At 63.0% G+C, this 23,193-nt stretch overlaps 2 protein-coding genes across 3 annotated transcripts; one reads left to right on the top strand and one right to left on the bottom strand.

The window, feature by feature from the left end:
* Positions 1-3,477: 3,477 nt before the first annotated feature.
* Positions 3,478-15,509, top strand: NHERF2 (NHERF family PDZ scaffold protein 2). 2 transcript variants are annotated; one of them, XM_084882458.1, is made up of 6 exons: positions 3,478-3,869; positions 6,474-6,674; positions 11,751-11,930; positions 12,620-12,773; positions 13,396-13,439; positions 14,911-15,509. In XM_084882458.1, exons 1-6 carry the CDS (start codon positions 3,657-3,659, stop codon positions 15,034-15,036), a joined length of 918 nt encoding a protein of 305 aa, XP_084738584.1. In that variant the 5' UTR covers positions 3,478-3,656; the 3' UTR covers positions 15,037-15,509. The 2 variants fall into 2 exon arrangements, with proteins under 2 accessions (XP_084738584.1, XP_084738583.1); XM_084882457.1 differs by having other exon boundaries at positions 3,480-3,869; positions 14,878-15,509.
* Positions 15,510-16,940: 1,431 nt separating this feature from the next.
* NTHL1 (nth like DNA glycosylase 1) lies at positions 16,941-23,187 on the bottom strand. The gene is made up of 6 exons (XM_084882461.1): positions 23,043-23,187; positions 21,678-21,907; positions 20,642-20,812; positions 19,539-19,698; positions 17,254-17,359; positions 16,941-17,145 (listed from the first exon to the last, which is right to left on the bottom strand). Exons 1-6 carry the CDS (start codon positions 23,179-23,181, stop codon positions 17,022-17,024), a joined length of 930 nt encoding a protein of 309 aa, XP_084738587.1. The 5' UTR covers positions 23,182-23,187; the 3' UTR covers positions 16,941-17,021.
* Between the last annotated feature and the right edge of the window lie 6 nt (positions 23,188-23,193).

Raw genomic sequence — 23,193 nt, 5'->3', positions numbered from 1 at the left:
GCCTGCAGACACTGGGCAGGTTCCAGACACAGCCCCGTGGGCCACCCTGAAGGACTCCCCGGCTCCAGGCTGGTTCAATGCCCTTCCCTGGGGCTTCCCCAGCCCTGGGCCTCGCCTCCCTTGCCGTGCACACAAATCCCCGTTGCCATGGGTCTCAGAGATGTTTCCCCAGTGCTCAGCGTGCTTGGCATCTAGTGGTCAGCAAATATTTGGTCACAAGTGCCGGAGCACTTGGTGAAAGGCCGGATTTCCTGTTGCCTGAGGTATCCTAGCCCAGAGAGGTTGGTGCTAGGTAAGGTGAGGGAGAAGAGCCCATTCGGGGCTCTGCAGAGTCTTCGCTTCTCTGCCTACCACTCCCATGGCAACTCTCAGTCCCTGTATTGCAAGCAGCCCTAGCGCGCTGCCCTCGCTCCAATCCCCGCTTCACAGAGCTGGACCCTGTGGGCGTCAGAGGGGCGGAGCCTGGGGCCGCCCTTCGGGCCACGCAGTCCCACGCACGGCCGGCAGGTGGCGCTGCGCGGCTGCGCTCTGGGCTCCAGCCCGCTGCGCGCCTCCAGCGGCGGGGCGCCTGGGGTGAGTCCCCGGCAGGACCCTGCGGGGTGGGCGGGCACGGCGGCCCGGCGTCCTCGGTGGGCTTCCCGCACCACCGCCCTCCTTGGCACTCCAGGTTCTCCCCTTCTCTCTCTCCGTCGGTCTCGTCCCAATTTCTTCCCGTCACTCTTGGTCCCGCTGCTCAGTTTTGGGCTCGGAAGAGAGGCCAGGCGTGGTCTGCGGGGGAGCCCTAAGCCTGAGGTCCCAGTTATCCCGCGGGGCCATCACTGCCATTAGGGAGGGAGGCGGCGCCGGCGAGGAAGCTCTGGGCCATTGCACAGGCGTAAGACACTCCCGGCCATTCCTGCCTCTCCCCCCCTCCCCCCCCGCACCTCCTCCCCCCTGAGGCACGAACCCATCCTCTGCCTGTGACCAGGCCTCTCCCCACTGCCACACCCCATGGGAGTCACCGCCCCGGCCCAGGCTCCGCCCATCGCCGCGGTGCTGCAGCAGGGAGCTGGACTCCCAGCTCGGAGGAAAGCCCCCTCCTTGCCCAGGGCGGACCGCAAGGTCTCCTGGCCCTCCATCGCAAAGTCCCCGTACTAGGGGGCAGGAGAGGGGGAGGACGTGGGGGAGGGGACCGCCCAGACCACCTCCAACCTGACTTCCTTCCGCCTGCTGCCCGCCTCTCCGTCCCCCTCCCCTCTTCCTTCCCCAGAGACCCCAAACAGCGCACAGCTGCTGGGCACCTTCCGGCCACGCTCCTGGGCCTCTGCCTTTGCCTGTTCTGCGTCTCTCCTTGCCTTCAGCACAGCGCCTGAGGCTCAGGCTGCAGGAAACTTGGGGAAGAGTTTGCCCAGGAGAGCTGCTGTTTTACTTGAGGCCCTCCACTCCGACCCTGCTCCCTCTCCCTCATTCCTGTCCCCCCTTTGGAGTTTTTACCTGCACAGACCCTCCCTGCGCCTTTATTTGCTGTTGTTACCCACTTCCTTTGTTACCCACCCCCTTCCTTGCTCTTGTTACCCTCCCTTGCGTTTTCCGGCTTTGGGGCCTCCTTTGTTACTCTTGGATCCAGCGTCTGTGCCTGGCCCCTGGCTGTGACCACATGCCCTGTCCCCCCTCCCTCCAGCGGGGCTGTTCCCATCCGCCTTCCCTTGCAGGCCGAGTCCTTTGCTGTGGGAGGTAAAAGAAGGCCCAAGGCTGATCAGGAGCTTCTGTCCCAGGGAGTGAGGAGGGGGTCTCTGAGCCTTCTGACCCAGGGGACCCTGTCTGGTGGTCTCCCTCTGGGCCCCCTCCTTCAGCTCTGGCGTGGCCCCAAAGCTACAGACTGTCAGGTCTTGGATGGTCCCCATTGGTCTGGGGTAACCCCTTGGGGTGGTATACGGTATACTTCACTGCCCACCCCGATCCTCACCGCCTCCTGATGCAGCAGCACTAGGTTGAGTACAGGGAAGCCAGTCAGCGGCCAGACAGAAACCTCTGAGCAGGCAAACAGACAAACGGAGGTGGGAGCCAGCCGGATGGGAGCCTGTGGCTGCATCAGCCGGGAGCTCAGAGCCGGTGGGGGAGGGGAGTAGCCATGAAGGTTTGGCCTAAGTGGCTTTTATGGGCAGCAGCTGGGGTGTGGACACCCAAGGGGCTTTGGCCCAGGAGGCTGCCCAGAGGCCGGCCGAGCTTGGGTGGGAGCGGGAGCCCGGGCTGAGGGCCCTGGAGAAGCAGCAGGACTGGCCCTGCGCGGAGCCTGCTCCTGCCCCAATGGGGAGCTGTGCGGGCCGGCTGTGCCTGACTCCTGGGGACCAGGTATGTGCTGGGGAGGGGTCCCTGGAGGAGGGGGAGCCAGTTGTCTTCCAGTATCTGAAGCTGTGAAGAGTGTGGACTTGGAATCTCTGAACCCTCGGCTCAGGAGGAGCTGGGGAACCCGGCCTGAGACGCTTCCTTCTCAGACCTCAGTCCTGGCCTGTAAAACGGCCTGAGCCTTGTAGGGAGACGCCAGGTAACACGCACTCAGAGGCACCGATTCTCCACTGTGACGATTGATGTTTGATTGGCAGAAGGGGGCACTCCTTCTGGGAGGAGGCAGAGGCTGGGGAGAGTGAGGATGGAGGCGGGGAGGACGGGGACAGAGTGGGGGAGCTTCACTGGTCCCTGCGAATGAACACAGCGCCTGTGAGTGCTGACCACCGGCCAGGGCTCAGACTCCAAAGTCCTCAGCACCTTATATCCCAGGCCAGGATGGGGAGGGGGTAGCAGAGACCCAGACCTTCTCATCGCAGCCAGCCATGGGTACTTCCTCACCCCACCCTTCCGCCACCAATGGGCAGAGGCCCTGGCACAGGGAGAGGGTGCTGGGAATGCGTCCGAGTCGACACACACCCGGCACAGATCAGGGCACACACTCCTGGGGAGGGCCAGGCAGTCACTCAGGTACTGGCCTCAGTAGATCGGGAGGGAGGGGCTGCCGTCATGGCACTTCCAAACCTCTCCTCTTGCCTGGGACCATCCTGGGACTGCGCTGGGCCAGGGCAGCTGTGGGCACGGGAGGGCCCAGATCCACAGACAGCAGTGCTCGGGGTGCTTCTCAAGGAGGGTGGGCAGAGCTGTGACCCTTGTTGTTACCCTTTGTCTCCTGTGTGGGGCTCCTTGGGCCCTAGGAGCCTTCTCCATCCCTCTCCCACCTCCCTATCTTGGTGCAGTGCCCTGCATGCAGTAGGTGCTCAATAAATGCGCCTGGAACAGAAGGCAAAGGCGCTGGCGCCAAGGAGGCTGTCCGCAGTGGGAGCGAGGCAGCGGGGTTCCCCGGGATTCTGAACCCCCGTTCCTGCAGCCAGCCTTCCCCTGGGCTCCTCAGGCCTGGCAGGGCGCCGAGATAGGGGCGAGGCCAGGATGGCTTGGGCCCAGGGCGGGGGCGGAGGGGGCGGGGAAGGGGCGGTGCGGGGGCGGTGTCGCAGCCCGAGCTCCGGCCCTAGCCCGAGGCGACGAGAGGGAGCCGATCGGGAGGCGCAGAAGCCAACGCCGGGTCCCCAGCGCCGCCGGCCGCCGTCGCCTCCGAGCCGCCCGCGCCCCCGGCCTGCCGCCCGGGCTGGGAGCGCCCAGGCCAGCCCCGGCCCGCGGCGGAGAGCAGCGCCATGGCCACCCCGGAGCCGCTGCGGCCGCGCCTGTGCCGCCTGGTGCGGGGCGAGCAGGGCTACGGCTTCCACCTGCACGGCGAGAAGGGCCGGCGCGGGCAGTTCATCCGGCGCGTGGAGCCCGGCTCCCCGGCCGAGGCGGCCGAGCTGCGCGCCGGGGACCGCCTGGTCGAGGTCAACGGCGTCAACGTGGAGGGCGAAACGCACCACCAGGTGGGTGCCCGCGCCCCGGCCCGGCCCGCCGGGGCCCCTCCCCGGCAGCGCGACCCTGGAGGTACCCGGGGCCACCGGCGCGCGCCCAGGCCTCCGCTCCCTGCGCCCGGCCGGGAGGGGGTCTCCCCGGGGCCTGCTGCCCCCACATCTCCCCCGGAGGAAGGGGGGGACGGGGCCACGGAGGCAGCGGCCGCCGGCCTCCTTCCCAGGCCCCCACCCCCTAAGCTCAGCAGTCCTGCACCTCGGAGGGGGAATCCTGGCAGGGAGGGCCCCGCACTGCGGTCTGGATCTTTGGGCTTGTGCTGGCCTGGGTGGACCATAGGGGACGGGCAACTTGTGTACAACAAGCTTGTACACTCATCCGAGTGTGAGTGTGAGGGTGAAGGTTTCTCAGAGGATCCCCCATGTGGGCAGACAACTATCTACGAGTACGTGGACCCAGGAAGTGTCACAGTAAGGGGGCACACCTGTGTGTGCCCGCATCAGTGCGTGTGTACGGGCTGGACTGTGTGCATGTGGATATACGACAGGTCCGCACCTAGGTGTGTGTGTGTGTGTGTGTGTGTGTGTGTGTGTGTACAGGTCTGTTTGCTTGGACATGTGTATGTGAGCTGCGATGTGTGTTGGACATGTGTGTGAGCTGGTCTGCACGCCTGGATGTGTGTGAGCTGCACTGTGTATGTGTGTGTGTGTGTGTGTGTGTGGCCGGGCCTGCAGGCTGACCCGCTTGGCCGTGTGGAGTCGTCAGTGTGTGTTGGCAGCCAGGGCACTCGTGGGTGTGTTGGGCCGATGGTGCCTGGATCCCAGCGGGAATCACTGCTGGTGACAGCACATTCCTCTCCTTGTAGGCTGTCTGGCCCTGCAGGTGTCACCGGCCGCGGCCCCCGCCTCCTGCAGCTGGAGATGCAGGCCGGAGGGGGGCAGGGTCCCTCTCTGCAGGCTCTGACTCCCGAGGGTGGCCATCTCCCACGGCCAGGGACCCACCTGGCTCGTGTACAGCCGCTCCCACTCACCTCCGTGTCGCCCCTGCACCTCGGCATCCATGATCCGTTTGGGTGCCCGGCCCTGGGGGCTAGAGATGAACATATTGGTCCTTGGCTGGGACGGGAGCTGAGCTCCCGGGCCCTTGTCTATCCATCTGTCTGCTGTCCTGTCTTCCGCCCAGAATGTCAACCTGATAAGGCTGTTTGCTGAAGGAAGGTGGGGGTCAGGGCTAGAGGGCTTGGCTTAACAGACCTCAGGGAGAGGCTGGCAAAGGTGGCACCTGATCACTGTTGAACAGTCAACTGCCACCCTTGCCCCGGCTTGTCCCAGGCTTCTGGGTGCTGCTGGTCTAACAACTTCACAAGCCCTGGCTGGGTAGCAGAGATAAAAAAAAAAAATCTCTCTCCTCTCTCTCAAATAAAATAAAAAATAAGTACTTCAGTCCTGGCTGGTGTGGCTCAGTTGGTTGAACGTCATCCCTTGCACTGAAAGGTCGCCGGTTCTGTTCCTGCTCAGGGCATGTGCCCAGGTTGTAGGCTTGATTCCCGGTGGGGTGCGTGCGGGAGGCAACCAATTGATGTCTCTTTCTCTCCTTTTCCCTCTCTCTGAAAATGAATTTTAAGAAAATTTAAAGCATTTTAGAACTCCACACACAGGACCCCATGGGATCCTCCTTCCGGGAGGGAGGACATGCAGTTATAGCTCCCAACCTACAGATGAGAAAACTGATGCCTGGAGATGTCGAGTGACTTCTTTGGTACCACGGCTGGGCAGCAGCAGGGTGCTCATGGGGAGAGAGGAGGGGAGGGAAACACGGGTCTGGTTCAGCCCCTCCTCTCTGCTGACAACTTCTGCCAGGCAGCTGGTGGGAGCCCCGTCTGCCCTCCCCAGGCCTTGGGGTGGGGATGGGGGTGTTGCCCTCCTTACTCCAGTGCGCAGTGCTCCCTCTCCCTGCAAGGCTTACACTGGCCTGCGTGCCCCATGGACACCGCATGCTCTGGACACATAGGCACCCGCACAGACACACAGATGGGCCACATATCACACGTGCCCCCGGTTGGACCTGCCCCTCCACACCTCTGCCTGCTGAGTCTGAATCCTGCTCACAGCATCCTGTGTGGTGCCTGAGCGGGGCCTTGCCTGCAGGTCCAGCGGGAATGGATCTGTGCTCGTGGTCTGGAGCAAAGAGAGGGCTAGAAGCTGGGATTTAGACCTCCGTGCTCCACCGCTGAGAAAAACAGAAATGGGCACCCACACGCCCAGACTGACACCCAGGGAGATGCCTCTCTCTGAAACCCAGACGGAGGACAGACCGACACAGATAGATGCACGCCTGCACAGTTGCCTCACCCAGCTTCCCACCCCTCCTGGAGGGACCCTGGGCTGAGGCACGGCCTGGGACCACACTGAGGCCCTTGTCGCCTGGGCCCTCCTGTCCGAGCCCCGGGAGGGAGGGAGGGAGCTGCTGAGGCCGGGGGTGGGGGGTGGAGCCGGCAGGCCTCTGGATCCAGCCTCCCACCCACCCCTAGTGGGTCAGCCTGGGCCAGCCTTGGGTGGTGCCACTGTCCATGTGCCGCCTGGAGAGCTGGCTGCTGACCCACCGCCACCTGCCTGTCCCAGGTGGTCCAGAGGATCAAGGCCGTGGAAGGGCAGACCCGGCTGCTGGTGGTGGACAAGGAGACGGATGAGGAGCTGCGCCGGCGGCAGCTGACCTGCACCGAGGAGATGGCCCAGCGCGGGCTTCCGCCCGCCCATGACCCCTGGGAGCCCAAGCCGGGCTGGACACGCGCAGGCAGCCTTGGCTCCAAGGATGGCCAGAAGGTACGGTAAGACTCTGCCCTCAGGGACCACCTTGGCTTCTCCCAGAACCATCTGGGCCTCTCAAGGGCAGTCTCTGTTTCCGGTTCCCTCCGGAAGGCACTGTCTCGGTCTCTTCTGCCTCTGAGGGCCCTTCTTTGCCCCTGGTGACGGCCCTCTTGGCTATCCTCTGTCTGTGTTAGTTGGGTAGGATGCGGGCAGCCTGGCCGTTCGCCCCCCAGCCCTCTTCCAGGATGCTCAGAGCCACCTGGTCTAGGTCGGGGCCACTCTGACAAGGCCCCCTCCCCAGTCGAGGGGCTAAAGAACCCAACCAGTGGCGGGGGCTGCTCAGATGCCCTGGGACTATGAGCCCAGCTCTGTGCCTGCATCTGGTGTTTCTCTGTCCGGCTCTGTCCCTGTGTCTGTCTCCGGGCACCTGGTTGTTCTGTGACGGCCTTGGGGGTGGGGCTGGCCCTCCTCTGCGGACGGCGTGTGGTTGGGGCACCAGAGCAGTCTCCTCTCTAAGCTGAGTCCTCATCTGATGGTTAGAGGCTGGGCACCCCTCTCTTCTCCCTGCCCTCTCCCTGTCCTTAGGCGGGAAGAGCTGGGAAAGAATTCACCTCCTTCTAGGTTTCTGGGCCTGAGGTGTGGGGAGTGAGGGTGGGGGGAGCGGGGCGCGGTGACCCTGTCTGGGAAGCATCCGGACACTGGGAGGAAGAGCCTGGGGCTGCTAGTCCTCCCTCCTGGAAACCCCATGTGAGTGTCTCTCATGTCCTCTCTCCCGTTTTTATTTATTTTATTTTTTTAAAATATGTTTTATTGATTTTTCACAGAGAGGAAGAGAGAGGGATAGAGAGTTAGAAACATTGATGAGAGAGAATCATTGATCAGCTGCCTCTTGCACACCCCCCACTGGGGATACGCCCGCAACCAAGGTACATGCCCTTGACCGGAATCGAACCCGGGACCTTTCAGGCCCCAGGCTGATGCTCTATCCACTGAGCCAACCCGGTCCCGGCTTGTTTTTATTTTTTAAGAAAAAATCAATCCCTTTAGGAGATTCAAGGCCAGGGGTTCCCCAGATCCCACTTTGAAGACCACTGGCCTAAGCCCCGTGGGGGTGTGAGAGCTGAAGTTTCTGGGTGTGCAGGGGACCCCAGCGCCTGCCTGACCCTGTGCCCGGGGCCTTTTTGTTCCAAAGGGGCATGTGTGCTCCGGGACAGAGACCCCCTGGGCCGGCTGGAGGGGAGGGCTGTCTCAGGCATATGGTGCCAGGCCCTGCAGTTTGCATTTTGACCTGGGGCCAGCAGACGCTGGACGAGGGGGTGTTAGGGTCAGGCGTGTGATTGCAGCAGGGGCCTGGGATGGCATGCTGGCTGGGCCCTCCAGGCCCGCGGGTGGAAGCCTTCCTCCCCCTTGGGCATCTCGCACGCCACCCCCAGGAAGTGCCCCTCCTTCCAGACGTTTGTCCATTGACTCGGACACAAATGGCTGAGTTCACCTTCCTGTGGAAAAAGTTCTCCCTCAGCCTTATCTCCAGGATGGGGTGGCCCACCTAGTCCCTGGGTGGAGCCTTCCCCGCTGCTATTTCAGGCGCCGGGGCCGCAGGAAGCCTGGGAGGGGGCTTCCTCCGGGTGTATTTTTAGAGGAGCAGAGTGGGCTGACTGGCAGGTTCCTCTGTGGGTCAGGCTGGCCGGAGGATAGAGACCCCATTTTTGTTGGCTGAACTCCGGTCGTCAGAAGGAGGCGCTGGGCCTGAGGGGTGTGGGTGGGGCTGTGGGCTCTGCTCTCAGGGGGTGAGGGGAAGTGTGGCTTTGCTTTGGTGCAGGATGAAGGGCCCACCCACCCCTCGTGCCCTGGGAGGTGAGGGCTGAGCTGGAGGCAGGGCCCTGGAGGGCCACGGATACCCTGTCAGCCTGTTACCTCCGTCCTGGGGCGGGGAGGAGAGCCGGAGCCGGGGAGGACACGAATGGGGGCTGTCAGGGGCTGTCGGGGCCTTGTCAGTGGTGACTTAGTCCCAGGCCATACGCGGCTGGGGTGGCTGCATCTTCCTTGCAGCCAATCCCGATAGTGATGAGAGGGACAGCCCCCCAAAGGCCAGGGCAACCAGCAACCAGTGGTGCCAGGTGGGGGCACTGGTCGACCCCGACACAGGAAGTCTGGCTCCACCCTCTGGTTTTGGAGGCCCTTGGGGGCTGAGTGTGAGTGAGTGGTGGCTGCTCGGCATGGGACCGTGTCCTACCAGAGGGCTCCTCGCTCCTGCCTCTGCCCCGGGAGCTGCAGCAGAACTGTCTCCTATGCTGGGTCAGGCTCCTCTCTTACCTCCCTGTCTCCCCAGCCGTGAGTCCTGGGAGCTGGGCAGGGCCTTCCAGCAACTTCCTTCCCTTCTCGGGACGGGACGGAAACCTAGTCAGTGGGGGGGGGGGGGGGGGCTGGCTGGAGCCTGAATCAGGGAGGGGGGCTCCGCCACCACCCTGTTCCCCAGAGTGACTCAGCCCCCTGTCCCCACCTGTCCCTGGGGAGCCTGGGCCGCAGTGGGAGGTAGATAAACGGGGTGGCAGCCCGGGCCAGCCAGAGAGCTCAGGCCACGCCGGCTGGATGCTCACTGCCGGCCACTTCCATCCCGCCTCCATGGCCCACTCCTGGAACTCCCCGCCGCCCGCCCAGGTCTCAGGAGCCCCTCCAGCGAGCCCAGCCCAGGGGCTTGTGCAGGTTAGGGGTGGTGGGGGCCGGGGGGGCAGTGAGGACCCCAGCAGCCCGTTTGGCCTGTGTCCCCCAGTGTTAGGAGAGGGGACCCTGGTGTGAGCACGCTGGACCCTGAACAATGGGGCTTTTCTCAGCCAGTGCTGGTGAGTCACCATCTGGGGGGGGGGGCGCACAGCCTGGCTCCTGGGGTACCCCCAGGCCAGCCTCTTTGTCTGGTTACAGGCACAGCTGGGAGGCCAGGGCTTGTCCAGTTCTGGGGCGGCCCTGCTGGGAGCCGTGGGAGCCGTGGGAGCCTGAGGGCCTGGCTGGGAGAGGGCAGGAAGTGCTCTGAGCCAGGCCTGGGAGTGAGGAATGCGAGCAATGCGCGGCCGCCTGCGCCCCCTCCGGACCCACTGTGGCTGCTCTCCCGCGGGCCCCCTGCCGGGCCGTGGCCCTGCAGCCCCTCGGGGTGTGCGTCCAGTGCCAGGTTTGGGGCTCCGTGGGCCCTGGTCTCTCATTAGGAGAGAGGTTAGAGCTAGACATTCGGAGAAAACTCCTGGCTGAGTGTGAGAGGCAGCTGTGCTGGACTGAGGAGGGATGGCCAGTATGGTGTTGAACCCAGATGTGACTTCAGCCTGGCCTCTGGCCCGGGATGCCCCCCCCCCCAATATTTTCTCTTTTCGGGGCCTTGACAGATCCAGCCCTGAAGGTTCATGTGGGGGGTGTAGGTAGAGGCCACAGGTGTGGGCGGCCTTATGTGTCTGTATAGCGTGTTGGCGAACATATGTTTGGGTGTCTGGTCTCTTTGACCATGGGATGTGCCCCTGCCACCTGGGCCCGTGCCCACACTCCAGGCACGGTCATGTCCCCGGTCCAGGCTCCATGCTTGGCCCTGGCCCGGCCCTACTCTGTCCCAGCCAGCCTGGGGGGCCCGTGCTCAGCGGCCTGGACTTAGAGGTGCCTCTGGGGAGGCGTGGGCCCTCCTCAGAGCTGCACACTTGCACCTCCAGGTGTGTCTGTGAGTCTCTCACCCTCCAGTTCAGACCCTGTTGCCCAGCTGAGGCCCCCGGGCGCTGAGGAGCAGCAGCGCTGTCCCTGGCCTGCCGTGGGGGTCCCCAGGGGGCTCTAGGCAGTCTCTGGGGGTCAGGGAAGGGGTCTTGGAGGAAGGGCACAGGCTGGACAGGAAGAGGTGCTCCTGACAGGCAGGAAGTGCCTGGAGGAAAGACACTTTTGCTCCCACAGCTGGGTGGCCACCAACTGGCAAGCCAGAGCATTCACGGTCAGATTTGGGGTTTGGAGTCAGGTTGCAGGCCCCGAGGCTGGAATGGCCCAGGGGGTGGGTGGGGCTGTAAGGGAGGAGGTACCCAAGGCCTGGAGACCTTCCCTGAAGGTCACCCCCCAGCCTGACCCAGGGTCCCCCCTGCACCCTTAAGGGAGGGGCCTGGTGAGCACCCTTTCACCGGCACGCGCCCTGGAGCCCGAGCATCCGGGGAAACCTGAGCCGCTGCCTGCCCGCTCACTCCGGCCACCGCCATGTTTAATTGAGCACCGGTCGCCGCTGGCCACTCGGCACTGTGGTCCCTGACGGCCCCGGGCCCCGGCGGGGTGGGGGTGCTGGGGCCTGGCCCCTGCCGGCAAGGCTCCCTGGCCACAGCCCTCCTGCAGGATGCCAGAGGTAAAGCGAGGCAGGGCCCTGGGATGTCGGTGGGGGACCCTCAGGCACCACAGGCCCCTGTGCCTCAGCAGGGCGGGTGCAGGGCAGGCCCCCGCCTCGGGCCTGTCCCTGGGCTCCTGCCGCTGCAGCCCAGCCGGTCATCCTCGTCTCTGGGCGAGGAGGGAGGTGAGGGTGGCTCCAGCTTGCTCTGGAATGTGAAAGCAAACACAGTCGCACTGCCACCAGCCTGTGGGAGAGAAAACAAAACTGCCGAGAGCTGAGGACTCTGCGAGCCCTGCACTCGCAGGGGCAGTGGGGGAGGGGGCTGCAGGCAGGGCCCGTGAGGACGGCCTGGTGTGTCTGTGTACCATGTTTGCGAACATGTGTTTGTTTGGAGAACTGGAGCACTGAGCTGAGTGGCAGCGGGTCTCTCCTGGCCTCTCCTAGGACCCTGGCCTGAGCTCAGTGCTGTCCTGGCCTCTTCACTCTCCCATCGTCCCTAAGGCCCCTGGCCCTGTCAGGAGTCATTTTGGGGTTTGGGAACTGAGACTTTGCAGCTGGAGCTCAGTCACAGGCAGCCTCGTGCCACCCCCCACCGGGTGTGGGCGTGCGGTGTTTGTCTCTGCCACTGGGCAGGGCCTGATGCCCAGCCCAGCACACTGCTGTGCTGCACACGGGGGGCAGGGGGGCAGAGGCTTTGGGGGTGTCAGTGGCCTCCGGGGAGGGAGACCGGAGCTGAAGGTTGTCCCGTGTCCCTGCAGGAGGTCAATGGGCCCCCGAGGGAGCTCCGCCCGAGGCTCTGCCACCTTCGAAAGGGCCCTCAGGGCTATGGCTTCAACCTGCACAGCGACAAGTCCCGGCCAGGACAGTACATTCGCTCGGTGGACGTGGGCTCGCCGGCCGCCCACTCCGGCCTCCGTGCCCAGGATCGACTTATTGAGGTACACATCCCCAAGGCTTTGGGGGGGCTGGTGCCTATGTTTGTCTGTGCCCGTGTCCCCCGTGTGCGTGTCTGTGCCCGTGTCCCCCATGTGTGTGCATGTCTGTGTTCGTGTCCCCGTGTGCGTGTCTGTGCTGGTGTCCCCCATGCGTGTGCATGTCTGTGCCCGTGTCCCGCGTGTGCATGTCTGTGCTGGTGTCCCTCATGCGAGTGCATGTCTGTGCCCGTGTCCCCTGTGTGTGTGCACGTCTGTGCCCGTGTCCCTCGTGTGTGTGCATGTCTGTGCCCGTGTCCCCGTGTGCATGTCTGTGCCCGTGTCCCACATGTGTGTGCATGTCTGTGCCCATGTCCCCTGTGTGTGTGCACGTCTGTGCCCATGTCCCCCATGTGTGTGCATGTCTGTGCCCATATCCCCCGTGTGTGTGCATGTCTGTGCCCGTGTCCCCCATGTGTGTGCATGTCTGTGCCCGTGTCCCCCATGTGTGTGCATGTCTGTGCCCGTGTCCCCTGTGTGTGTGCGGGCCCCAGGTCCTCCCTGGGAGGAGGGGACTTTCTGGGAACTTGAGCTGGCATTCCTCCTGCTGCCGTGGCTGGTGACAACGTCGATGAATATTTGATGCCACACCTGGCCAGGCGGCTGGGGGGCTGGTGGGGGCCCGCCCTCAGGCTGCCCTGTGCTGCCGGCGGCAGGTGAACGGGCAGAACGTGGAGGGACTGCGCCACGCCGAGGTGGTTGCCAGCATCAAGGCGCGAGAGGATGAGGCCCGGCTGCTGGTGGTGGACCCGGAAACAGACGAGCACTTCAAGAGGCTGCGGGTGACGCCCACCGAGGAGCACGTGGAAGGTGGGTGCCGCCCCGGGGGTCCCGGGTGGGAGGGGGATCGGGGGCTGCGGTGACGCCCACTGAGGAGCACGTGGAAGGTGGGTGCCACCCCGGGGTCCCGGGTGGGAGGGGGAGCGCGAGGGCTGCGGTGACGCCCACTGAGGAGCACGTGGAAGGTGGGTGCCACCCCGGGGTCCCGGGTGGGAGGGGGAGCGCGAGGGCTGCGGTGACGCCCACTGAGGAGCACGTGGAAGGTGGGTGCCACCCCGGGGTCCCGGGTGGGAGGGGGAGCGCGAGGGCTGCGGTGACGCCCACTGAGGAGCACGTGGAAGGTGGGTGCCACCCCGGGGTCCCGGGTGGGAGGGGGAGCGCGAGGGCTGCGGTGACGCCCACTGAGGAGCACGTGGAAGGTGGGTGCCACCCCGGGGTCCCGGGTGGGAGGGGGAGCGCGGGGGCTGCGGTGACGCCCACTGAGGAGCACGTGGAAGGTGGGAGCCGCCCCGGGGTCCCGGGTGGGAGGGGGACCGGGGGCTGCGGTGACGCCCACTGAGGAGCACGTGGAAGGTGGGTGCCGCCCCGGGGGTCCCGGGTGGGAGGGGGAGCGCGGGGGCTGGGCAGCCCTTGACACACTGTCCCCCCACAGGTCCACTGCCATCCCCTGTCACCAATGGGACCAGCCCTGCCCAGGTGAGAGGATGGTGGGTGGACTGGTGGGTCCAGGACACTGGAGTGGACCCTCTAGGGGTCCCCAAGCCTGACAGAGCTCCCCCCATTTGTCCTTGTGTATGTGAGGTTGTGATGCCCAATCTGGCCGGACACTCCCGGCTGTAACGCCCTCTGTGGATCCTGTCCTGGGCCGGCCACACCCCAGCCCCACACGGCACTCGGCCCCGGGGCTACTGCCCTGGCTGTTCCCTCTGCCCAGCGCGGCCTGGCTACCTGGAGTGTCCGTCTCTCCTCAGGGAGCGTCCCTGGCTTCGCCCAGGTGCCGTGCATGGGGTGATTCATGCATCAAACAGCTCCTCCCCATTGTGCACTGGCCAGGCCGGGCCGCCTGCTGTTCACCCTTTAGTGCCCAGTGTCCTACCTACACTAAGCCTGGAGCACAGCAGAGGCTCGGTGCCCACTGCCGAATGGAGGAATAAATGCAGCTCTGTGTGTGTGTGTGTGTCTGTGTGTGAGTGTGTGGGTGCGTGTGTGCGTGTGTGCGTGTCTGTGTGAGTGTGTGTGCGTGTGTGGGTGTGTGTATTTGTGTGTATGTGTGTGTGTGTGTGTGAGTGTGTGTGTGTGTGTGTCTGTGTCTGTGTGTGAGTGTGTGTGGGTGTGTGTATTTGTGTGTGTGTGTGTGTCTGTGTGTCTGTGTGTGAGTGTGTGTGGGTGCGTGTGTGCGTGTGTGCGTGTCTGTGTGAGTGTGTGTGCGTGTGTGGGTGTGTGTATTTGTGTGTATGTGTGTGTGTCTGTGTGTGAGTGTGTGTGTGTGTGTCTGTGTCTGTGTGTGAGTGTGTGTGGGTGTGTGTATTTGTGTGTGTGTGTGTGTGTGTGTGTGTGAGTGTGTGTGGGTGCGTGTGTGCGTCTGTGTGTGTGTGTGTGCGTGTGTCTGTGTGTGAGTGCGTGTGGGTGTGTGTATTTGTGTGTGTGTGTCTGTGTGTGAGTGTGTGTGGGTGCGTGTGTGCATGTCTGTGTGAGTGTGTGTGTGTGTGTGTGGGTGTGTGTATTTGTGTGTGTGTGTGTCTGTGTGTGAGTGTGTGTGGGTGTGTGAGCACTAGTGACAGGACAGGGCAGGGCCTCTGAAGCTACCACACCTTGCCCTTGGTTCCCCAGCTCAATGGTGGCTCAGCGTGTTCATCCCGAAGTGATCTGCCTGGCTTAGACAAGGACAGTGAGGTAGCAAATGTCCATCCACTTCCTCTGCCGTGCTCACACTCTGGGGGGGCCAGAGAGGCCTTCGGGGTGGGTACGTATGGAGCTTTCCACCGAGGCAGTGGGCCACTGCCTCCAGGAAGCCCTCCTGGGCTGCTGCCTCAGCCCCGCCAGGCGGCCTCTGGCGTGAGCTCCCCGGAAAGGTTATCAGTGTGGGGGCTTGGGCCCGGGGCTCACCCTGGCTGCCTGCCCGCCCCGCCCCCAGGGCCGCAGCGGCTGGAAGCACGACCCTTTCCAGGAGAGCGGCCTCCACCTGAGCCCCACGGCGGCTGAGGCCAAGGAGAAGGCGAAAGCCACCAGGATCAACAAGCGGGCCCCGCAGATGGACTGGAACCAGAAGCGTGAGATCTTCAGCAATTTCTGAGCCCCTCGCCGCCTGTGCGCCGGACCGGGGCCTTCTCCCTGCGCGGGCCGCGGGCTCCCTCCTCGGACCAGAGCTCCCGCGCCTCAGTGGACCGGAGGAGGTGCGTTCCACCCCCAGAAGCCATGGTGGTCCCGCCGCCGCCCAGGAACCAACCCGCAGCCCAGTGCGCCCCTGTCCTGACCCCCCTGCCGTCCTCGTGGGTGCTGGGGAGCACGGCAGCCAGACTGGGGAGAGGGAGCCCCGGTGTGAGAGACGCTGAGAGGGAGGAGCAGCGTGACCCGGGGCCGGGCCTCTGCGGCTCTGCCCGGGCCTGCTGACTTAAAGGAATTTGTGGTTTTGCTTTTTTTTTTTTTTTTTTTTTTTTTCCAAAAAGAGCTCCAGCTCCACACATGTTTTCACTTAATACCAGAGCCCCGCCCCCGCCAGGACATGTTCTCTAAATAATTGCAATAAAACAAACCTTTCTCTACAAACCATTTCCTCCCCACCCCTTCCTTCTTGGCAGCAGCCGTGCCGGTGGGAGCCCTGGAGCTGCCTGGGGCAGCGGTAGTGGGCAGGCTGCTCGAGGGGCTTCAGGTGAGGCTGGGGGGCAGATGTGGCGACAGAAGCTTCCCCCAGCCTCGTCTTTGCCTTCTCTGGTGTGGGGGTTCACCAGGCCAGGTCCCCCAGGTCCCCACCACACCGGGGGCTGGGAGGCAGGTCTGGGCTCTCGGAGGGGCCTGAGGATGGAGGCCTCCTGCCCCGGAAGGGGGCAGGCTCCGGACAGGCCCCTTGCTCCTCTGCCGCGGCCCCCAGGCTCGGGGAGTGTGGCCGGGGGAGAGCCCACCCCAGGGGTGACTCCAGGCTCTGGGCTTGGCCCCTGCCTGGCGCCCTCCCCCCGCAGACCCCACAGACTCTGCCCTGAAACCCGCCGACATCCCCGTCTGCCCTGCAAGCCATAGCGCACCCGCGCCCTCGGAATAAACTCGCCTTCCTCACACCCTGGCTGCCTCTGTGCTTCCTCAGGGGGCGGGGGTGGCGGGGGTGGCGGGCCACGCAGGAAGGTAGCAGCCCAGCAGCCCCAGCCCCGAGTCTCAGCTGCTGGAAACAGGTCTCGTTCTTTGTTTTTAATCCTTACCCGAGGATATTTCCCCCCCCACTGACTTCTAGAGTAGAAGGGAGGGAGGAGGGGGAGAGAGACACATTGATTGGTTGCCTCCTGCACAGGCCCCTACTGGGCTGGGGAACGGGCAACTGAGGTACATGGCCTTGACTGGGAATCAAACCCACAGCCCATTGGTCTGCGGCCCGCCACTCTAACCACTGAGCAACAGGTCTCATTCTTAAACCTCCTCTCTCTGAATCCATCCACCTCGAAGCCAAGTCCCAGCTCTTCTCAGCTCTTGCTTCCCTCTCCCCCTGCCCTCACCGGACTTGGGATCCCTTCCCTTGGAGCCCTGCCCTCCTCTCACCCGAGGCCCTTGCTCACCTCCTCTTCCTGGTGAGGCCCAGCTGCCTTGCTAGCACCTCCTCTGTGACGCTTCCTGGGCCCCTGGCACCCCTGCCTTCATATAGCCCCCAGCAGGTAAAGGTCAGGCCTCGTGCCCCGTGGCACCCAGCCTGGCTTCCCGGGGTTCTTAGAGGCCAGGTGGCTCGGTGAACACTGGGGACAGGGCCTCCAGCAGCGGCAGGCTCTCAGGGTGCACAAGTTCAGGAGAGGGGTGTTTCTGGGCCCTCCGCCAGCAGCTGAGGGAGGAAGCCCAGGCCTCCAGCGTCACCAGCAGCTTCTCAACAGCTGGCCCCGGCTGGCTCCCATGATCCATCTCTCCAGCCGGAGCTCCTGCGCCCACCCCCCACGTACACAGCCCAGGCTGTCACGTCCACATGCTGGCCTCCCTGGGGCAGGAGGCAGACAGATCCCAACTGTTGCAAAACCCCAAACTTTATTATGAACAGCTCCAGAATAGACGTGGCCTTCAGAGTCCCGTGCAGCTGGGCTCAGGGCTTCAGAGGCCCTGTGCGGATGGGCACAGGGTCTGGTTGAGGCAGGTCTGGCATCGAGGGCGCACAGGCAGGCAGATCTGCTGGCCAAAGCCCACCAACAGTCCGTTAACCTCATGCCACAGGTCCCTGTGGGGGGGAGAGGGTTAATGCAGAGAGAGAGAGAGAGAGAGAGAGAGAGAGAGAGAGAGAGAAGGAGGGAAGCCGAAGGGGAGCCCCCCCTCCCTGCGGCAGCACCTGGGCAGCCAGCCCTCCAGGGCTGCACGGGTCTGCTCCGGGGACTTGGTCACCTTCCTGGTCCACCGGAGTCGGTTGGCGATTCTGTGCACGTGTGTGTCCACTGCTGCTTAGAGACAGGGTGGGGTGAGTGTGGGGCAGGTCCACACACCCCGTTCTTGCCCGTGGTCCCACCCATGAGCCCAGGTTGGTGAGTGGCCCTGGCTTCCCACCCAGAGCTCTGAGGGCCCCTAACTGCACAGCACTGGCCAGACGTGAGGGTGGGTCACCAGGCCACCACTGCTGCTGGGCAGGGGCTGCAGCCAGGAACCGGAGGGCGTGGGCCCTCATGTGGGGTGCAGGGAGCAGTGCCTCTTGGCCCAGCCACTGGCTGTGGTGCCAGCAGGAGGCTACTGCCTGCAGAGCCAGCACTTGTAAGGAACAGAGGGGGCAGCCCGGCCAGGCTAGCTGCAGCCCCTGCTCCCCTGTACAGCCACCCCAGGGCCCAGCCTGGGCACCCAGTCACCCAGGCCCCCTTGCCCAGCTATCTGCCATCCCTCTCCTCCAAAATGTCAAGGAGAAAGCCGGTCCCTGCATCAGCTTTCTCTCCTGCTGCTAACAAGCCCAGGGAGAGGGTTCCTCCCTTGGATCCTCCTGCCTCAGTTTCCCCTTCCATAACATGGAGGTGACTGTGCTCCCAAGGCCCAACAGAGGGCCACACCACTCTGTGGGAGCCTGTGGGCTGGTCCAGGAGGGCAACTGTGTGCCCTGCTTTGTGGCCAAAGCTCAGAGGGGCCAGGCGCCTTGCCCAAGGCCACCCAGGTGGGGAGGCAGAGCTGGGATCAGCTTTCTCATGAGGCAGCTTCTCCTGGGGAAGCCCCAGGGAGGCAGAGCCTGCTCTCCCCAGGGTTTCCCCCTGGGTGACCAGAAAGGATGACATTCTGACAGGCCAGTGAGGGAGGCGGCAGGGGGCCCTGCTAGACTAGGGGTGTCGAACTCAATCAGAGAAGGGGCCGAAATCTAAAATCCAGCCTAAATCGCGGGCCGAATGGTTTACTGAACAGTCATAAACTGACAATGTCATAAACTGACAGCGGAGTGCAGTGATGACAGCGCGGTGCGGGCCACATTGCAAGGCCTGGCGGGCTGGATTTGGCCCGCGGGCCTTGTGTTTGACACATGTGTGCTAGACCATTCCCGGGAAAGAGCAGCTGAGGACGGCTGCCCAGATAAGCTCAGGATTTGCTGAGAAGCTGGCATCTTCAGGAGCCTAGGGGAGGCTCTGCCCGGCCCCCTCCTTGGCCCAGCTCTGGCTCTCCGGGTCTGCCATCCCTCGCTGCCTGTCTACTCATGGGCAATGCTGGAAGAGGGCCCCCACCCAGGGGGCAGGCTTCACAGGCTGTGGAAGCTGAGGGGATTCCCAGCCCCGCCTTCTGGAGGCTCAGAGAGGCACTGTGGTTGGGGCGTACGGAGAGGTTACGGGTCAAGCCTTGGGCGGGCCGGGCCTGCTGCTGGGGCCTCAGAAGCCCCAACTCTCTGGGCAAAGACCTCAGGAAGCAGCCGCTGCACCCTGACCCAGATCCTGTCTCCACCCAGAGGTCCTCCGATGCCGGGCTGCTAGGCCCGGGCCCAGGAAAGGGATTCCAGGAAGAAGCTCCCCCACTCCCAGTTCTCCTCCCCATCCTCTTAGCCCTGTGGCCGGCAAACTGTGGCTCGCAAGCCACATGCAGCTCTTTGGCCCCTTGAGTGTGGCTCTTCCACAAGATACCACGGCCTGGGCGAGTCTATTTTGAAGTGGCGTTAGAAGTTTAAGTTTGAAATTTAATTGTTGTACTGTTGATAATTGTCTCTGTTGACTGAGTTTGCCGACCACTGGCCTAGCCCACCCCTCCTCTCCCTGGGTTCCCCTGTCTTCACAGCATCACCCTAATAGCCCACACTCATTCCAGAGCCTCCTGCTCTGGTCCTCTCCCACCTCATGGTTTAGCAGATGCTGTTCTGCCTGGAACATTGCTTCTCCTCCTGGCTCCGCCTTACCCTTCAGCTCTTGGATGAGTATCGCATCCACAGACACCGAGTCCACCCCCGGAGCCCAGCCCAGAGTAGGTGCTCAGCAGATGGATTCGTGCTCATCTCAGGCGGGACAGGCCTAGCTCGGTGCTGGCAATATCTTTCTGACCCTTTGGGCCGAGTGGTGGGTGAGGAGACCTGAACTGGGGTTACCGGTCAGAGGGTGTGGGGAACCCTGACAGCAGTCAGCGAGCTCAGAGCTGGCCCCACCCTCCTCATGGGCACATGCCACTCACCAATGCCTGACACAGTTCCCCAGGCCACGGCCATGGCCAAGTGCGCCATTTTGGGCCCCACGCCTGGCAGGGCCACCAGCTCTGCCACAGAGGCTGGGATGTCCCCACCATACTTCTGCTGCAGGATGGCACTGGTCTGCTTGATGTACTTCACCTTGCTCTGAAAAATGGGGGGGAGCGGGTCAAGTGCTGGCGGTGGGAGTGGAGTCCAGCCTGGGAGGACAAGACCCCAAGGTGCCCAAAGCTTCGCAGGACACACTCAGAGTGTGTACCCGTCCTCCTAGGACAGCGAGCCGCAGTTTGCCGCTCTGTTGGCTAATGAGTTTGCCGACCACTGCCCTAGGAGGTAGGAATGAACCAAGGAAACAGGCAGCCTGAGGGAGGCCCAATGCATGCCTGCCTTCCACCTGTTTGGGCCAATGGCATATCTTTGGGGTCCAGCTTGGGCTCCCCCCGCCCCATCATTACCCCCAGAGGTCAGGCAGGCTAAGCAGGCCCGGCCATGCCAGAAGCTGGGTTCAGCAGCACCTGGACCTTCAGGAAGGAAGGCTGGAGTCTGGGGTTCCCTGCCTGCCAACAGGCCAGCGGGGCGGCTCCCATCCTGTGCCTGAGCAGACAGGGCTATTTAAAACCCATCTGACACACTGCAGCCGCACCAGTGCCTAGGGAAGTGCCACACCCGCCTGGCCCCCTTCAATAGAGCTGCCTCCCGGCCACCCTGGGCTGCGGCCTCTCGAGGGGAGGGTGTGACACACTCCAGGGAAGCTCGGAGTAAACAAAGGGAACGCTGGACGGGCGGCCTCAGTGAGAAAGGCAAGGGCTGGGCAGCTGGGTGGGGAGGTGGAGGAAGGAAAGGGTGGGCTGCAAACAGGAAAGGCCAAGGAGTTCCGAGGCCTGGACTTGAGGCCCCGCTGCCTGGCCCCCCGCAGGCTGCTCAGAGGGACGGGGGACTCCAGTGAGAACTCATATCCAGGCCCCTGTGGCCAGAAATGTCCAACCCAGCCTCCTGCCACCCCCAGCCGCCCTCCAGCCGCCCTCAGCGCCCCAGTGTCTTTTCCAGGCCAGTGGCAACCCTAGCCCCGGTTGCCCCAGGCTGGGCTCACCCTCCAGAAGCCCACGGGGTAGATGAGTGTGCCCAGGGTGCTGTCGTCTGTCTTCAGGATGTTATCCACCGTCAGGCCGCGGGCCCGCAGCCGCTGCATGGCACCCGCCGTCACCTGGTCTTTGGTCTGGCTGGAGAGCATCAGGGACAGCAGCACCTGGTACCTCCGCACCTGCTCACAGTGACAGGGACCAGAAAGATGGTCGATCCCGGCTCTAGCCACGTCCTTTACCCACGTGGGAACAGACCGGACGCCAGCTTCCTCCCCACCTTGGCCAATGCGGGGAGGTGTGTGGGGTCTGGTCTGGGCCTGCTTTTCATCTATATCACGGGGACAGTAATAGCACCTGCCTCTCAGCATCACTGTGAAGCATAAATGAATGTTCACTACACTCAGACGTGTACCTGGCACAGAGTCAGTGCAGCAACCACTGGCTGTTACTGTTATCTCTATGTGAATGATGCTACTAACCATTTCTGCAGACAAGCGAACTGAGGCCCAAGTCACCCAGTGAAAGAACTGGGGTTAGATTCACCTTGATCAAAGGACCAGGCTCTGGGCTAAAGAAATGCCAAAACCGGTGAGAGCGTCAGCCTGCGGACCGAAAGGTCCCGGGTTCAATTCTGGTCAAGGGCATGTACCTTGGTTGTGGGCACATCCCCAGTAGGGGGTGTGCAAGAGGCAGCTGATCGAAGTTTCTCTCGCATCAATGTTTCTAACTCTATCCCTCTCTCCTCTGTAAAAAAATCAATAAAATAAAATAAAAATTTTAAAAAAGAAGTGCAAAAAACTCTTTATCAGCAAATTTACTGAATACAGTGCAGGCAGAAGGCAGAGCACAAGGCCTCATGCCACAGGGCCCCCTGAGCTGTGGACTGGCCACAATGAAGCAGGTAATGCTGCCCAGTGAGTGCCCTGGGTGCCAGGTGTGCATCCTCTCAGGGTGGTGTCAGCTAAGAGCTGCCAGGTGTCAGGCCTGGAAGGAACCAAGCGTCTTGTTCAGAAGAGGGTCACCAGGCAGACGCGGCCTCCCTACCTCCGGGGGAACACTGGGGTCGTAGCAGTGCTCAGCCCCCAGCTGGTCCACAGGTGCGTCCTTCTCACTCCTCATGGTGCGGATGTTTGCCAGCTGCTGCTGCCAGTCCTGAGGCTCCCAGCTTGGCACCTTGATGCCCTCTCCTTTCTCACCATCTGAGGCTTCATACGCCACCTTCAGGCGTTGTGCCTTCCGCTGACGCTTCACGGGGTGGTGGCTTTTCCTTCCTTCTGCAAAAAGATGTCGCTTCAGTGGGGGACGTAGGTAAGGATAAGGTGTTGCCCTAACTGCTCTCTCATCTCTCATCATTCATTCTTTTTTAAAAATATATATATTTTATTGAATTTTTACAGAGAGGAAGAGAGAGGGATAGAGTTAGAAACATCAATAAGAGAGAAATATCTATCAGCTGCCTCCTGCACGCTCCCCACTGGGGATGTGCCTGCAACCAAGGTACATGCCCTTGACTGGAATCGAACCTGGGACCTTTCAGTCTGCCAATGCTCTATACACTGAGCCAAACCGGTTTCGGCACATCATCTCATCATTCTTTTGACAAGCATCCATTATCCATCATCTACTATGGGGAGGGGGTATGCTGTCTTCTGTAGCACACACCGGGACAGGTCAGCCTTCTTTGTGCCACTGCCCACCCTGACCAAGTCCAAGTTAGCAGATGAGAACTCTGGTTTAACAGCCTCTACCATGATGCCCCTTAATCTAGTCTCCACACTGTCAGATAGAACTTTGTAAGATCAAAATTGGATTGTGTCACTTCCTGTGTTAAAATTCTCATTGGTTTTTCCTTGTGCTCATAATGAACATAAACTCTGTCTGGCATCAAAGCTCCTGCCTATCTGGCTGGACTTGTCCTCCCCCTGCCTTCTGGCCAATCCTGCAGACATCACTCTCTAGCAAGGAGAGAGAACTTCTGGCTAAGGATGTCTTGGGCACCTGACTTCTCTGAGAGGTAAGCAGCTATGACAATAGGGCCAATCTGTCCCACAGAGAGCTTTGGCCCAAGTGGACCATTCCAGGACAGGCTGCTGACATCCAGAGAACGTCCTAGTTTAGGATGAGGGTCGGAGTAGTGTGAGCTTCTGGAACCCAGCCCTTGACTCCTGGGAAAAGGGTGCTAGGTGGGAACCCAGCAGCATGTAGGGCCGAGGAACTTGCTTGCTGCCGCCGGGTCTGCGGCGTTCGATGTCCGGATCCCACCCTGCCCCCGAACTCCCCCCCCCCACTCCCCCCCCCTCCCGCGCGCAGCTCGGAGCCCTCCAGGGCGGCTCGGGACTCCAGCCCTCGGTCCCTTACAGTTTCCTCCCTCTCCCCTCCTCCCTTTCCCTGGCCGCGTCGTGGCGCTACCTGCAGCCGACTTTCCCCTTGGGAGCGGCGCGGCCTCTTCCCCATTCCCCCTCGGCCCGACCCCAGGTCCCCGGCTCCAGCTGCGGGTCACCATCCTCGTGCCTGCGGTGTTCATGTTGAACTCCTGCGGACTACACATCCCGGCGGCCCC

The sequence above is a fragment of the Pipistrellus hanaki genome (genome assembly GCF_964339955.1).
Source record: "Pipistrellus hanaki genome assembly, chromosome: 4".
Classification (NCBI taxonomy): Eukaryota; Metazoa; Chordata; class Mammalia; order Chiroptera; family Vespertilionidae; genus Pipistrellus; species Pipistrellus hanaki.
The sequence above is the reverse complement of the archived record's forward strand: the minus strand, read 5'-3'. Positions and strand labels throughout refer to the sequence as shown.